The sequence below is a fragment of the Pseudorca crassidens genome, chromosome 14 (genome assembly GCF_039906515.1).
Source record: "Pseudorca crassidens isolate mPseCra1 chromosome 14, mPseCra1.hap1, whole genome shotgun sequence".
NCBI classification, from domain to species: Eukaryota; Metazoa; Chordata; class Mammalia; order Artiodactyla; family Delphinidae; genus Pseudorca; species Pseudorca crassidens.
Window position 1 is genome coordinate 80,756,664 of NC_090309.1, and position 13,193 is coordinate 80,769,856.

At 39.9% G+C, this 13,193-nt stretch overlaps 1 protein-coding gene across 1 annotated transcript in view; it reads right to left on the minus strand.

Moving 5' to 3' along the window:
• The window catches only part of DDX1 (DEAD-box helicase 1), a 33,930-nt gene extending 21,287 nt beyond the window's left edge, over positions 1-12,643 (minus strand). The window contains exons 1-10 of the mRNA XM_067703664.1: positions 12,527-12,643; positions 9,294-9,345; positions 8,925-8,988; positions 7,895-7,924; positions 6,822-6,918; positions 4,683-4,730; positions 2,935-3,018; positions 2,617-2,700; positions 2,172-2,248; positions 1,531-1,603 (exon numbers count right to left, since the gene is read on the minus strand). Of these exons, the coding sequence (XP_067559765.1) occupies positions 1,531-1,603; positions 2,172-2,248; positions 2,617-2,700; positions 2,935-3,018; positions 4,683-4,730; positions 6,822-6,918; positions 7,895-7,924; positions 8,925-8,988; positions 9,294-9,345; positions 12,527-12,542 (625 nt within the window). The 5' untranslated portion in view covers positions 12,543-12,643. The remainder of the gene's footprint in view (positions 1-1,530; positions 1,604-2,171; positions 2,249-2,616; positions 2,701-2,934; positions 3,019-4,682; positions 4,731-6,821; positions 6,919-7,894; positions 7,925-8,924; positions 8,989-9,293; positions 9,346-12,526) is intronic.
• Between the last annotated feature and the right edge of the window lie 550 nt (positions 12,644-13,193).

The following is a 13,193-nucleotide window of genomic DNA, read 5'->3' on the forward strand; positions in this document are numbered from 1 at the left end:
CACGTGCTCACACCACCAAATCTAGCAGCCGACGCACATTCACACGCCCCCTCCTGTTACTGCAGATTAACTGTGCTAATACCAACCTCTTCACTTTTTTACTTTACTCCCGAAATTGTCCCCTCTCCCCCTCTACAATTTTAATTATTCCCTTCCTACGGGATTGCTTCCAGTAGACACTTGAATTAGACAAACCTCCCTGAGCTCAGAACTTCCTCCATCTGTCCTTTATTTTTTCTTCTCCTTTTTGTAGTAAAACTGCCTGATTTCCATGTTGACTGTGTCCACCTCATTTCACTCCATTCTCTGTTGAACTGATTCCCAATCAGGCTCCCCCCGCACACCCCTCGTTCCACCACAACAGCTCTTTGTCAAGCTCATTAATGATCTCCACTTGCCAAACACAGTAGTTCTCATTGCTCATCCTTCTAGGCTAGACCCGTCATCAGCACTGGACACAATCTGTCCCTTCCCTCCTCCTTCAAAAGCTTTCTTTACCTGAACGGCACGACCTCAACCTCTTTTGGCTTTCCTCCTCATTCACTTCTGCTGGAGTCTCCTCAACTTGCCAACTTCTAACCACAAGAATACCCTGGGCCTCAGATCTCTCCTCTTCATTACCTACTCTCATTCCCTAGGTGATCTCATCCAGACCTATGACTGGATCATATATAAGCCAATAACTCTCAAAGATGTATCAATATCTCCAATTCTGATCCCTCCCCTGAACACTTAACTGTACATTTAACTACTTACTTGATTTCATCACTCAGATGTCTAATAAGTATCTCAAACTTAACTTGCCCCAAACAGAACTCTTAGCATCCAACTGGTTCCCTACCTATTGTCACCACCCAGTGTTTTCAACAAAGCAGCCACCACAGTGATTGTACTGTTAAACTGTTAAAGACAGACGATGCCAATTATCTACTCAAAACCTAATGGCTTCCAATCTCAGTCAAAATAAAAAGTTTGTATCATAGCCTATAAGGTCCTATATGGCCTGGCCTCACCACCTCACTGACCCAAGATTCTACGACCCTCCCCCATGCTCAGTGTTTTCAAGACCCACTGGCCTCCTCACTGTTTAAATACCCCAAGCACGCTTTCATCTCAGGACCTTTGCAATTACTGGTCTCTCTGCCTGAAATACTCTTCCAAGATATTTCTACTCAAATGTCACCTTCTCAGAGAAGCCTTCTCTGACCCCCCAGAATGCTCTCCAGCCCCTTACCCGGATTTATACGCTCCCTCAGTGCACTGTTCCCACCTAACACATATATTGTCTGTCTCTCCCTATCAGTAGCTAAGCCCCACAAAAGTGTACGTAAATTTATCCAGTCCATTTTCTGCTGTGTCTCCAGCACCTACCAGCATGCCTGGCACACAGCAAATGCTCAATAAGTATTTGTTCAAAAGAAAGGCAGGGAGGAAGAGAAAGAAGATTGAAGATGGTAAGGAAATTTTAAAAAATCACAAGTAATGAATATCATATATAGTCTCTAACAAAATGGTCCCTAGAAAGCTTACCATTTTTGGAGAATTTGACATGCCCTTTATCCATATCTAGGTAACATCCAATGGTATCATGCATAGTGAATTCCTAGAAAACCAGAAAGTCAAGTGCTGTTAATAAAAAGCAAAATTGAAAATAAGGTTAAAAGGTCAAATACAGCTGCATCCACAGTATGTGTTAGTGTTGCATAATACTTCCTTAAAATTCTAACGTAGATTTAAAAAATGCCTAGTATAGCGTATCATATATAATAGTAGAAGCATCAGACAGACTTTTTAGCATCAACATGGTATTAAGGCTCCTGCACATTACCAGAGATGTCGGCTACCAGAACAAGTGTATTTAGATTTAACGTGATTCAAAATAAGAAATGAGAGCAACACAAGTATTAAAGTCAAAGCCAAAATCAAAAGAGGGTGAACACAGAAAACAAAGTAATATGCTTTGGAGGGGCTAATAAATGGCATAAAAGAAAAATATTTTTCTCATTTTGTAACATTTCTTCACTGAAGTCCCAATCTGAACTTTCCGTGGAAAATATTCAGAAAATTCACTTGAATTTCACAATCATTTCTATACCCTCAGTCATGTCATGAGTGATCAAGTATGCAAGAAAACTTACTAACACTATGATTCAGTCATTAGTACAACTTACCTCTCCATAATTATCAAATTGTTTATTGTGAGATTTCTTTCCTGTTCCACCAAAGCCAAATCCAAACTTGTCAGTACCTAGATTTTAAAAGTATTTTATAAATGTGGTAAGAATAAAGTTAAAAGTACCATAAAAGTTCATAAGTTGAAGATATTTTGAAGCACCTACACAGTATTGTGTGGTACATATTAATGCATACTAACTTTACTGACTTCATTCATACCCTTACCCTTATTCCTCCTGCTTTTATGATGTTATAATATCTATTTTTTGGTACTTCAAATCTTTCTTGGAACAAGGAGGGTATAGGTAAATATTATTATTTCCATGTCTCTAAATATAAACTTTGTATGCTTAAGTTTACTATGTTGCTCCCCACTAAAATAAAATGTTAAAAATTCACAAATGTAAAACAACGAATTCAGTTTATTTTAGAAACACTTACCTAGGTCTAGGGAAGCCTGCATAGAAGACCACCCAACTCTGCACAATCCTTGGTCATGACAGGATACTTCATAGTAGTGTTTCCCTGCAAGGGCAAAATACTTTGAGATGTTTATAAATTATACACTTATGATTCATTTACCATGTAGCTACTTTCCCATTGTTTCTAACAATTTGTATCTTCCAAATGAAGAATGGTAGATCTTCCTGTAACATTAAAAATCTTTTCAGATCCTCGATTCAAAGCTACTTTAAAGAAAGTTCACGTATTAATACATCACCCCAAAAGTTCAGACAAGTACAAATGTTCTTTAAATACCTTTCGTTAATCCTTTAGTAGCTCTACATCCATGCCATTCCTTTACTTCTCTGCTCTGACAACAAAGACCGTCTGACCCAATTGCTGGATTTGAGAAAAACACAGAAAACCATGTCAATACAGATTACATAAATCACCCATTCTGAAATAAGGATCGTTCAGTCTCACTGGTAAGATAATTCATTACTTGGTGCAATGTTCCAGGGACTGAGACTTGCTGACTCCTGAAGGAGAGCAATGTCTTCCCCATGAGTAGCTGCCCTCATTCAGCCCCTGCAGGGCGGTGGCTTACGTTGAGGACTAGTCTCTCTACTGTCATCTGTTGGCTAGGACAGGATTTTACCACAACAATTCTAAAAAGGCATCAACACAGCACCTAACCTGACTTGTACTACCGCAGCTGCATCACCAACACACGTTTAGACAACTATTCTCTAGAGTCCTTTAAAGAAATGGATACTAAGGATGACGCAGCACCCACTCATCAATACTTGTTGCTCTGACTTTATGCCGAAATTAGAGCTTGAGTGAATGCTACACTAAAAGAAAAACAGAAACTCTGGCTTGTTCCCTAATCCGTGGATCCAGAAACCATAAAGGGAAAGCAGGAAAAGCCTGAACAAATAACCCTGTAGCTGTTATTTGCTAATATTAGGGCTCTAAAAGATGAAGTTCTATGTTATACATCATAGTCAGTCATAGTGCTTATTGGTGCTTTTTGGCGTTAAGTAAAGCATTTGGCTTTTGTCTGTACTGGAAACTATAACTTCCGTCCTGATCCAGGCTTGCAAATCATATTCGCCACCTGAATGTAGAAGAAATGTTTTAAAAAAGCACCTCGGCACACATTTCCCTTCACTTATAAGAAATTCAATTATTTATTCAAAGTATAAATTCTTATTCATATGGGTACATTATATAAACCTCTGAACTTTTAAAAAAGTTCTCTGACAAGGGTAAATCATAAAAATTTTTGTATTTAAAATGCTTTATGCATATATACATATATAAACTTTTACATAAATTAGATATCACATGGTAGAGAGCAGCAGCGTGGGGTTGTTTGTTTCTGTCATGATTCCTCAAGGCCCATTTACCTTTCTCTGCATCCTGATTTTCTTACTCATGGACACCTGGAGAAAATTCCTCCAAGTCAACTCTGCAGTTGCGACTTATTCTTCATAACAGCTACACAAGTCCTTGGATACACCCCAATCTTTGTTTGCCATGCTAGCAGTATCGTTTACTTTACTGGCAGTTTTTATCATTACAGATAATGTGGCATCAAACAGCTTTGAGAGTATATTCTTACATACTGGCACTTTCATTCCAATGAGCTTGACCTTCCGGGAATATATGTTTTTTCAATATTAACAGGTAACGCCAAACTCCTTTCCAGAGAGGCAGTAATTTGTAAGTCGGTTATCCCCCTTTTGGATTCTTGCCAATCAGACGGGTATAAAACAACATTCACTGTAACTTTAATTTCCATTTCCCTGCTACCTGTAAACTTGACCTTTGTGTGTTTACTGCCATTTGGATCTGGTTCTCCTGTGAACTGCCTATTCACATCCTTTGCCCATTTTCCACTGCCTGCTTATCTCTTTCTTACTAAAACAGGTGACACTTTATCTGCCATCAACACAAGAACCCCTTACCAGTTTACAAGGATTCTTTATCTTTCCTCAACATTGCATTAAAAACAAGTTTTTGAATCACAAATGTGCTGCTAAAATCTATCCACTTACCAAAAGCAGATCCTCTGTCATATGGGTTCATTTGCCATTTGTTCAGCACTAAGCAAATTAAAACAAGAAAAGTTAACCCCAAACAAACATAATTTAAAACAGTCTACAAAAAGTAAAGCAAATATTTAATATTTTATATGGTATCTTAACTCCTCTAGTTCCAATATGGTTTCACACACTATTTGGAATGTACGATTAAAATTGCCGCTGTTTTTATTAAAGGCAAAACTGAAACTGAAAACTGAAACAAGCCAAAAATAATAGTCACTGGCCCATCCAGGGCAACCTCTTCTGCTCACGTGCTTCAGTGCCTTTTTATTAGATGGCACTGATCTTTGTCATAACTATGAAAGCATTAATAAAATGAAGTTCTGGTGACTTCAATCATAACGAAAATAACCCACCAACATATCAGAATCTAATGATCACTTTATCATTATTAAAAGAAAAGCAAGTCCTTTATTTTAAATAATTCATAAATCACAAAATCTTTTCCTCCTCACTTTTATGGAATCGGCATTTTCCTTTTCTAAAACATCTTAAGAGTCTGGATAAGCAAAGAATCACAATAGCTAAAGAGAATGCTATGTGTTTTCAAGCCCAATTTCCACCCAAGGTAGAAATCTTTTCTGGATTTTTTCTGGTCAAATGATATCTATCATCTGCTTAAACACCTGGAATGATGGAGAAGTAACGTTCTCTTGAGGGTCTCTATCCATTGTGGGCTCAATCAAGCTACTAGGAATTAAACAGTATTTTCTAGAACAATTATTATCTCTCCAGGTCCCAACAATGATTTAACAATTATACCACCTCCCTTTTTTATTTGTTTCTCCATGTTTAAATATCTAGCTTCCTTACTCCTAATAGGACATGATTTTTGGAACTGCAACCATTCTGGTTATCCTTCTGTGGAAGCAGATAGGATCCTTCTCTTTCATCACTCTCTCTGATAAATGATGGTTTATAGTTGCTACAAATTCTGAGACTATTTTTAAACAGACTAATAGTCTAAATAGTTCATATCCATTATCTCACAATTCATTTATAAATGAGTTGATTCTACAAACTATGTAACATTGTTACTTTCAACTACTGAGAAGAAAATGTTGATATGCCAGCTCACTCCACTTAAGCCTGCAATTTTGTCACAATCCTATTTTGTATCATGAAACAAAAGTGACTTAAAATATAACAAAACCATAGATTACTCAAGATAGAATGGAATTCAGAAAGCATTTAATAAAAGCAACAAAATTTAAAGATGAGAAAACTAATGTAAGATTGATCATGGCACAGACAGGACCAGTCTCCCTGGAGATAGGACTGAAAATAAGAAACTGACTTTAAAATGTACACTTTACATTTCAGCCTCCTGGGCTCCTTCTTTCTTATGTTAAAGGAAAATGCATGCCTCTTTTCCCTGTAGAAGGCAATATTTCCTACCACCATGGGTTTATACTCTATCAACTATTCGTAAAATCTTTCCTTAATGCCTTTGTAAAATACTGTACCAATTTATCTTCAATATTATGCATAAAGTTATCAGGCTAAGAAAAACATTAAAATAACTAAATATAATTTCTAAAATGTCAGTGTTTTCTCAAAGACAACACTGTTAGTATCTTAGGAGGGACAATCTTTCAGTGTTTATGCTCTAAATAGGATGACATTTAGGATGACATTTAGCATCCTGGTTTCCAGGGCACCAAATGACAATACCATCCCCCGGATATTGACAATAAAAATGCACACTCAAATTTCACATCTGGGGCTTCCCTGGTGGTGCAGTGGTTAAGAATCCGCCTGCCAATGCAGGGGACACAGGTTCAAGCCCTGGTCTGGGAAGATCCCACATGCAATGGAGCAACTAACCCCTTGAGCCACAACTACTGAGCCTGCGCACCTAGAGCTCATGCTCCGCAACAAGAGAAGCCACCGCAGTGAGAAGCCCATGCACTGCAACAAAAGAGTAGCTCGCCCCACCTAGAGGAAGCGCGCACACAGCAACGAAGACCCAACGGAGCCAAAAATAAATAAATAAAATTAATTTATTAAAAAAAAACTTCACATCTGTAAATGCAAGGAATGAGAATTACTAATTTATACAAAAGGAAATTAATAATATGCAAAAATTACCTGAAGCACCAGTTTTAATTGTCGCTTTTCCTTTTTTGCCTTCTTGTTGGTCTTTCAGAGTTTCATAAACTATCTGGATAACTGGAATACTGAAAGCCTAGCAAATAAACAAGAGTTCTCTATATTAGCATTCAGATATCAGTGACAGTTCAATAATCAATATAAATTACAAAAATCATGCACGCACCTTAAATAATGACACACATTCCTGAGCACTGCTCCAATTTGCCCAAACCCAAAATACCAGTAAGATAACAAGAGTTGACTGAATGAAGGAAATAAGAACCAGCTGATAGCCCAAAACAATAAACAATCGGGACCCACAGAATGAACTAAACTAAAAAGGGTAAATATTATTCTGACAAACCGTTTCTCTAGTCTAGGCCAGCAAGAGGTCAACCTCTATTTGCAACTTCTTTATTACTAGAGCCACTGCATTATACTCAGAAGTGAGTATAAATACTAAAGATACTGTAACTCTTCCTCCAAGACCAGTTTTAAACTATATTCTTAAAGCCATACTCTTATAAATCTTATTTCAGAATGAGCTGGCCACAAAAATATTGTTCTCTGTGGCAAGCAACCACTTTTTACATTTTGGAAGGAGGGTACTTGATTAAATACTTCAAAGTAAAAACCACTGTTCTAAGTTGCTTTAAAAATCAACTCTTACCGGCTTCCCTGGTGGTGCAGTGCTTAAGAATCCGCCTGCCAATGCAGGGGACACAGGTTCGAGCCTTGGTCCAGGAAGATCCCACATGCTGTAGAGCAACTAAGCCCATGAGCCACAACTACTGAGCCTGTGCTCTACAGCCCGCGAGCCACAACTACTAAGCCCACGTGCCACAACGACTGAAGCCCGCGTACCTAGAACCCGTGCTCCGCAACAAGAGAAGCCACTGCAATGAGCAGCCCGTGCACCGCAACAAAGAGTAGCCCCCGCTCACTGCAACTAGAGAAAGCCCGCGTGCAGCAATGAAAACCCAAAGTGGCCAAAAATAAATAAATAAAATAAATTCATGAAAAATAAAATCAACTCTTAAAAAGTAAGTCAATTTAAGTCTATTACTTACACCAGTTTTTCCACTTCCTGTTTCTGCAGCCTAAATGAAAAAGAAAAAAAAAGTTTAAGTTGTCAGTTAAGGAAATCAAATTAATGTGATACCATGTAGAAATCTTTAACAATTCACAAGCTACCTTTATTTCCACAGTGTCTCCAGATTATTAAGATTTCCTCATTCAACTTTATTGCCAATCTTGCCATTCCTCTTCCATTCCCTCAAGAATCTGTTCTCCCTTTTCTTTTCCCATTGCTACCATTCAAATCTAAACCCTTATTATTCTAACCAAGATTATTATAAAAGTATCCTAACAGTATCTCATGTCTTAGAGCTACACTACAAGCTGCTATCAAAGCAGTCTTCATAAAAACACAATTCTAACTGTGCAACACATCCCTAGTTAAACACTTCCAATGATCCACACTGCCAACAAACACCCAACTTCTTTAGCATGACACTGAAGAAAGGGCACAAGTAATCTGACCCACTGTATACTTCTCATCTTATCTCAAGTTACACTCTCCACCCCAGACACACGTATTTTATGCTACCATCGAAGTGAATTACTCTGGGATCATATCCTGCATTCTCCTATTCACGGTTTTTGTTGATGTGCTCTCTACCTAGAGAGCATTTCTCCTTTATCTTCCCTTGTCCAAAATCTACTTCTTCCAAGCAGAGTCCTTTATGATTCCTCAAGCAGAAGGGTAACTGGACCCCACCTGAATCTTTTCATACTTTGCATCTCTCAGGCAGGTGCCACATTTTCCCTTGTATGACATTTATCCATGTACATGTCTTACTGTGCTACTGGGTTGAAGCTTCTGAAGGGCAAAGACTGCATTTTATTCACCTTTGTGTTCCCCACAACTTCTACCTAATTACTTTGAATGCAGCATAGGTAGCTTAAATGTTTGTGAATAAATAAAATTAATTTGGTGAAAATACCATTTTTAAGCCTATGGAGTTCTTAAAGTGGGTCATAACAGCCCCAGAATTGTGTTTCCCCAGCTTCCAACGACCTCACCACATTTAAACATACCATAAGGACATCACCTCCTCCTAGGATCAGTGGGATGGACTCAGCCTGGATATCAGTTGGGAGACTAAAAGAATCATATTTTGAAGAATTTTAGTTAATTAAAAAAAAAATCACCTAAGCTAATTAAGTCATGTTAAACTATAAACCTAAAAGAGAATTTTATTTGGTAAACACTACCAATCTTTTTCAGCTAAAAATATATCAACGTTTAGAAAGGAAACTCTATGATTTAAAGAATCACAGGAAAAAACTGAATTTCACTTACCCAACTGGGCCCAAAAATATTTGATAAAAACACTAACCACTATTTAAATTGAAAAACATTGTTGTCACAAGTACATTTAAGATTTTCAAGATGGAGGTACTTACAGCCAATCCATCTCCTCCACAGCTTGAGCAATTTCAGGCATAACACCCATCTCTGCAAACAAAAATTCATTTTAAAAACTACACAGACTAAACTTAAATCATATTGCTCTCAAAATTACTGTTCAGTGGGGAAACAGGTTTGAAGCATAGCTCAGTTACATAGTATCTGTTGAGTATAAATTTTGGAGAAAGACTTGAGTTCAAGTTCAAGCTCTCACTAGCAATGTGACCTTGGGCAAGCTATAAAGCTATTTCGTCACACAAAATGGAGCTAATATTGCTTATGTTGTAGGAATATGGGACGATTACAGATAATCATATGAATGCATCCGGCACACAGTTATCACTCAGTACATAGCATCCACCAGTGAGTGTTTCCTCCCTATGACTGGTGAAAAATCTGCCAGAGTTGGAAAGTTCTAGACCAGTACCATGGTTGTTTCACCTAGAGATAATGTGGAAATCATGTGCCTTGACTCTTTGAGGACCATGCGAATACCCTCAGCGATCTGAGAAAAATGAATAGGCAAGTAGAGAGAGCCCACATTTACAGGCAGTCATAATCAAAACTCTGGCAAACTGAAAAGGGAGGGGCTGCTGGTGAGAACTTGGGTTAACTGGAAATGTCAGCTGAAGAACTACTCTGTTCTTAATTGTTCACATGTTTAAGTAATTTACATCAAAGTGAATCCTAAATGAATAGATCGGGTTATTTCTGATTGGATTTTGAAATTTTATCACTTCTCAAATGAACTGTAGAGGGTATACATGGAATAGTGAGTTGTATTACTTAAATCTCCTTTCAAAATAAGTGATCTTTCTTTTAAGCCTGCATTTTTAAAATGTAGCTTTTATTATTGTTATCTTTACAAAAGTATATATTTCTATTAAAAAATGAACAACACTCAAATATACCCAAGCCCCAGAGATAACCTATTTGGAAATTTTGTATTTCTTGTAATCATTTGTGAAAAGGCATAAGATAAAACTACAATCTGGGCTTCCCCGGTGGCGCAGTGGTTGAAAGTCCGCCTGCCGATGCAGGAGACGCGGGTTCATGCCCCGATACGGAAAGATCCCACATGCCGCGGAGCGGCTGGGCCCGGGAGCCATGGCCGCTGAGCCTGCGCGTCCGGAGCCTGCGCGTCCGGGGCCGCTGAGCCTGCGCGTCCGGAGCCTGCGCGTCCGGAGCCTGTGCTCCGCAACGGGAGAGGCGACAACAGTGAGAGGCCCGCGTACCGCAAAAAAAAACACAAAAAGCTACAATCCACTGCAACAGTAGCTTTTTCTTTGTATCAGGTGAGAAAACACATACTAGCAATTAACAATAGATACAACACTAACATTTTGTATAGTAAACTAGTTAATATAAACATTGATGACATGGGAAAGGGTAAAAATCTTTTTCTTTGTATCAGGTGAGAAGACACATACTAGCAAGTAACAATAGGTACAACACTAACATTTTGTATAGTAAACTAGTTAATATAAACATTGATGACATGGGAAAGGGTAAAAATCTTTTTCTTTGTATCAGGTGAGAAGACACATACTAGCAATTAACAATAGATACAACACTAACATTTTGTATAGTAAACTGGTTAATATAAACATTGATGACATGGGAAAGGGTAAAAATCTTTTTCAGAAAGGCAGGCTCTCCTACCCCTAAATCTCTTCAGAAAAATCCACAGATTGCAAAACTACTCAAGATCAAAAGTTGTATATCCAAGCTGACCTTTTTAAAAATTGCCCCCATTCAAGTCTACGTGTATTCTCTCTCCTACAACGCAAATTGCTTAAAAAAAGGGAGTGATGGTCTTCAATATGCTTCATACAGAATACTGCAAGCAGAAGCTGCTTGTGAAACTATTATATTGCAAGCAGCAACCACAGACAGTTTTCAGCAAATTCCAGGCAATTTCTTGTTCCATTCTGCTCATGTTTTCTGCAGGTTTGCTTTGAAACCATGTATTCTTTAAACAGAACATTTTTAACGCTCAGAAGAAAAATAGGAATATTCATGCTCTTTAATTCCACTTTTGTCTCTATTTCACATCACAGACTCTTCTAGTCCTTTACTCTAATATTCCTGAAATCTGTGCATGACTCCCAAAGAAGTGAACCTATAAAATGACAACCTGGAACTGCTCTACACACCTTGGCTCTGAAATCTTGTTTGAGGAGAGAGCTGGGGAAACAAAAACAGCTCCCAGTCTGAGCAGATTTCCCCTTGCCTATTATGAAATGCAACTAAAACAATCGGAAATCCTCTCTCACGACTAAAAACTTGGAATTCCTAATGTTCTAATAGGAGAAAAATGAAGAAAGTACAATACTCTGTTATATCTGAAGTCATCTTAATAGATTAACAATATTAAAAGATAGTAGGCCTAAGTTGATACATTTATTGCTGTATAACATATGTACGACTTTTAGTCTATAAGGCTTACTGCAACTTGTAAAACTGTGGCTGTATAAAGGAAGGATGATAAAGGAAAAGAGAAAAACAACTGTCGGGTTAGGTAAGCCACCTAAAATTCCTGTTTGGAATAACGGAGGGCATCATCAGCAAATAAACGATTTTCAAAATCTGTGATGAGCTGGTGTGTACGCGGACGAAAATGCTTTCCCTTTGGCTTAGATATTCAACGTTACTGTTGATATAATAGAGCTTAACCACAAATAAATATCAGGTTTGTGCCTGGAACTTTTAGTTTTGGAAGGGCCTGAAAAAAAATAGATGCAGGATGGTCATTTCCAACTGACCCCTCCCCGCGCCCTGCTGCTTCTCGGCCAGGCCAAGCCCCTATCGGGCGCGGACAGAAAAGGGTTCCTGAGCACCACTGCCACGTCAAAGAGCAAGAGGCCGGGGCTCCGAGAGCGGCCGCAGCAACGCCACCGCATCGTTCTCGCAGCCCCGGGTGTCCCGGCAGGACAGCCGAGTGAAGGGTGGCTGGAAGGAGAGAAAGAAGAGAGCGAGCACGGGGAGGCCCGGCCCGGCCAGCACCTGGAGGGAAAGGCTCTCCCTGCAACACCGAGGCGCACCGATCGGGCCTCTCGCACCGCCACTGATCAGCCCGCAGTGCGAGGACCGAGGGGACAGCTTTGGACAGCTCCCTCCTGTCCCGCGCGGCACCTGTGCGCCCCCGCCCCAAAGGCTCCCCTCCAGCCGGCCCAGGGCCGAGGCGTGCATCGGGCCGCCCGCTCCAGCCCCAGCTCCGCAGACGCACCGGAGAAAGCCGCCATCTTCGCCCAGTCCTCCGCGTCTCAGCTCGCGCTCCCTCCCTCCGAAAGGACACGCGGCGCGGTAGCGGCCGGCGCTTCCGGCCCCCTCCCCCGGCCCGAGTGTGCTGCTTTCCAAGTCCCGGCAAGGACCCAGCTCCAAAAGAACTGTTCCGACCAAAGAAGAGACCCGCCGCGGACTCCTCGGCGCGGACCCAGTTCAGCTGCCCCTTGCTTTTCCTAAGTAGCCAGGACCCGTCATCATTAGACGGACTCAGAGTTACCTTTTATGTAGAGCATGCTACGTGTCATCAGGAGCACTTTTGCACATGCAAGGAAGCAGACGTTACGTGATGAGGGTCACACAATGGCCCAGACAGCAAAACTGTGCCATCTCTCCTGCCTCGCTCAGACCCCGCAGGCTCTCAAAGATAAGCAGGGCTTTGTGGTGTGTGAATGACCTGGAGAGAACGTACCGAATTCATCGCCCAGAAAACCAGCGCTAGTGAGCGCCTGGCACCCAACAGTCATTTACTAAATACTTTTGACCGATTTCGGTCTCCCAGCCTCCCTTCCCCGGTGTTTGATGGAGTATTGATAATTTCACATTTATTTGACGTCCTTACAGTTTGACTCTTCTCTTTGCAGAAAGATAGGAAAAGTAAACGAATGTTT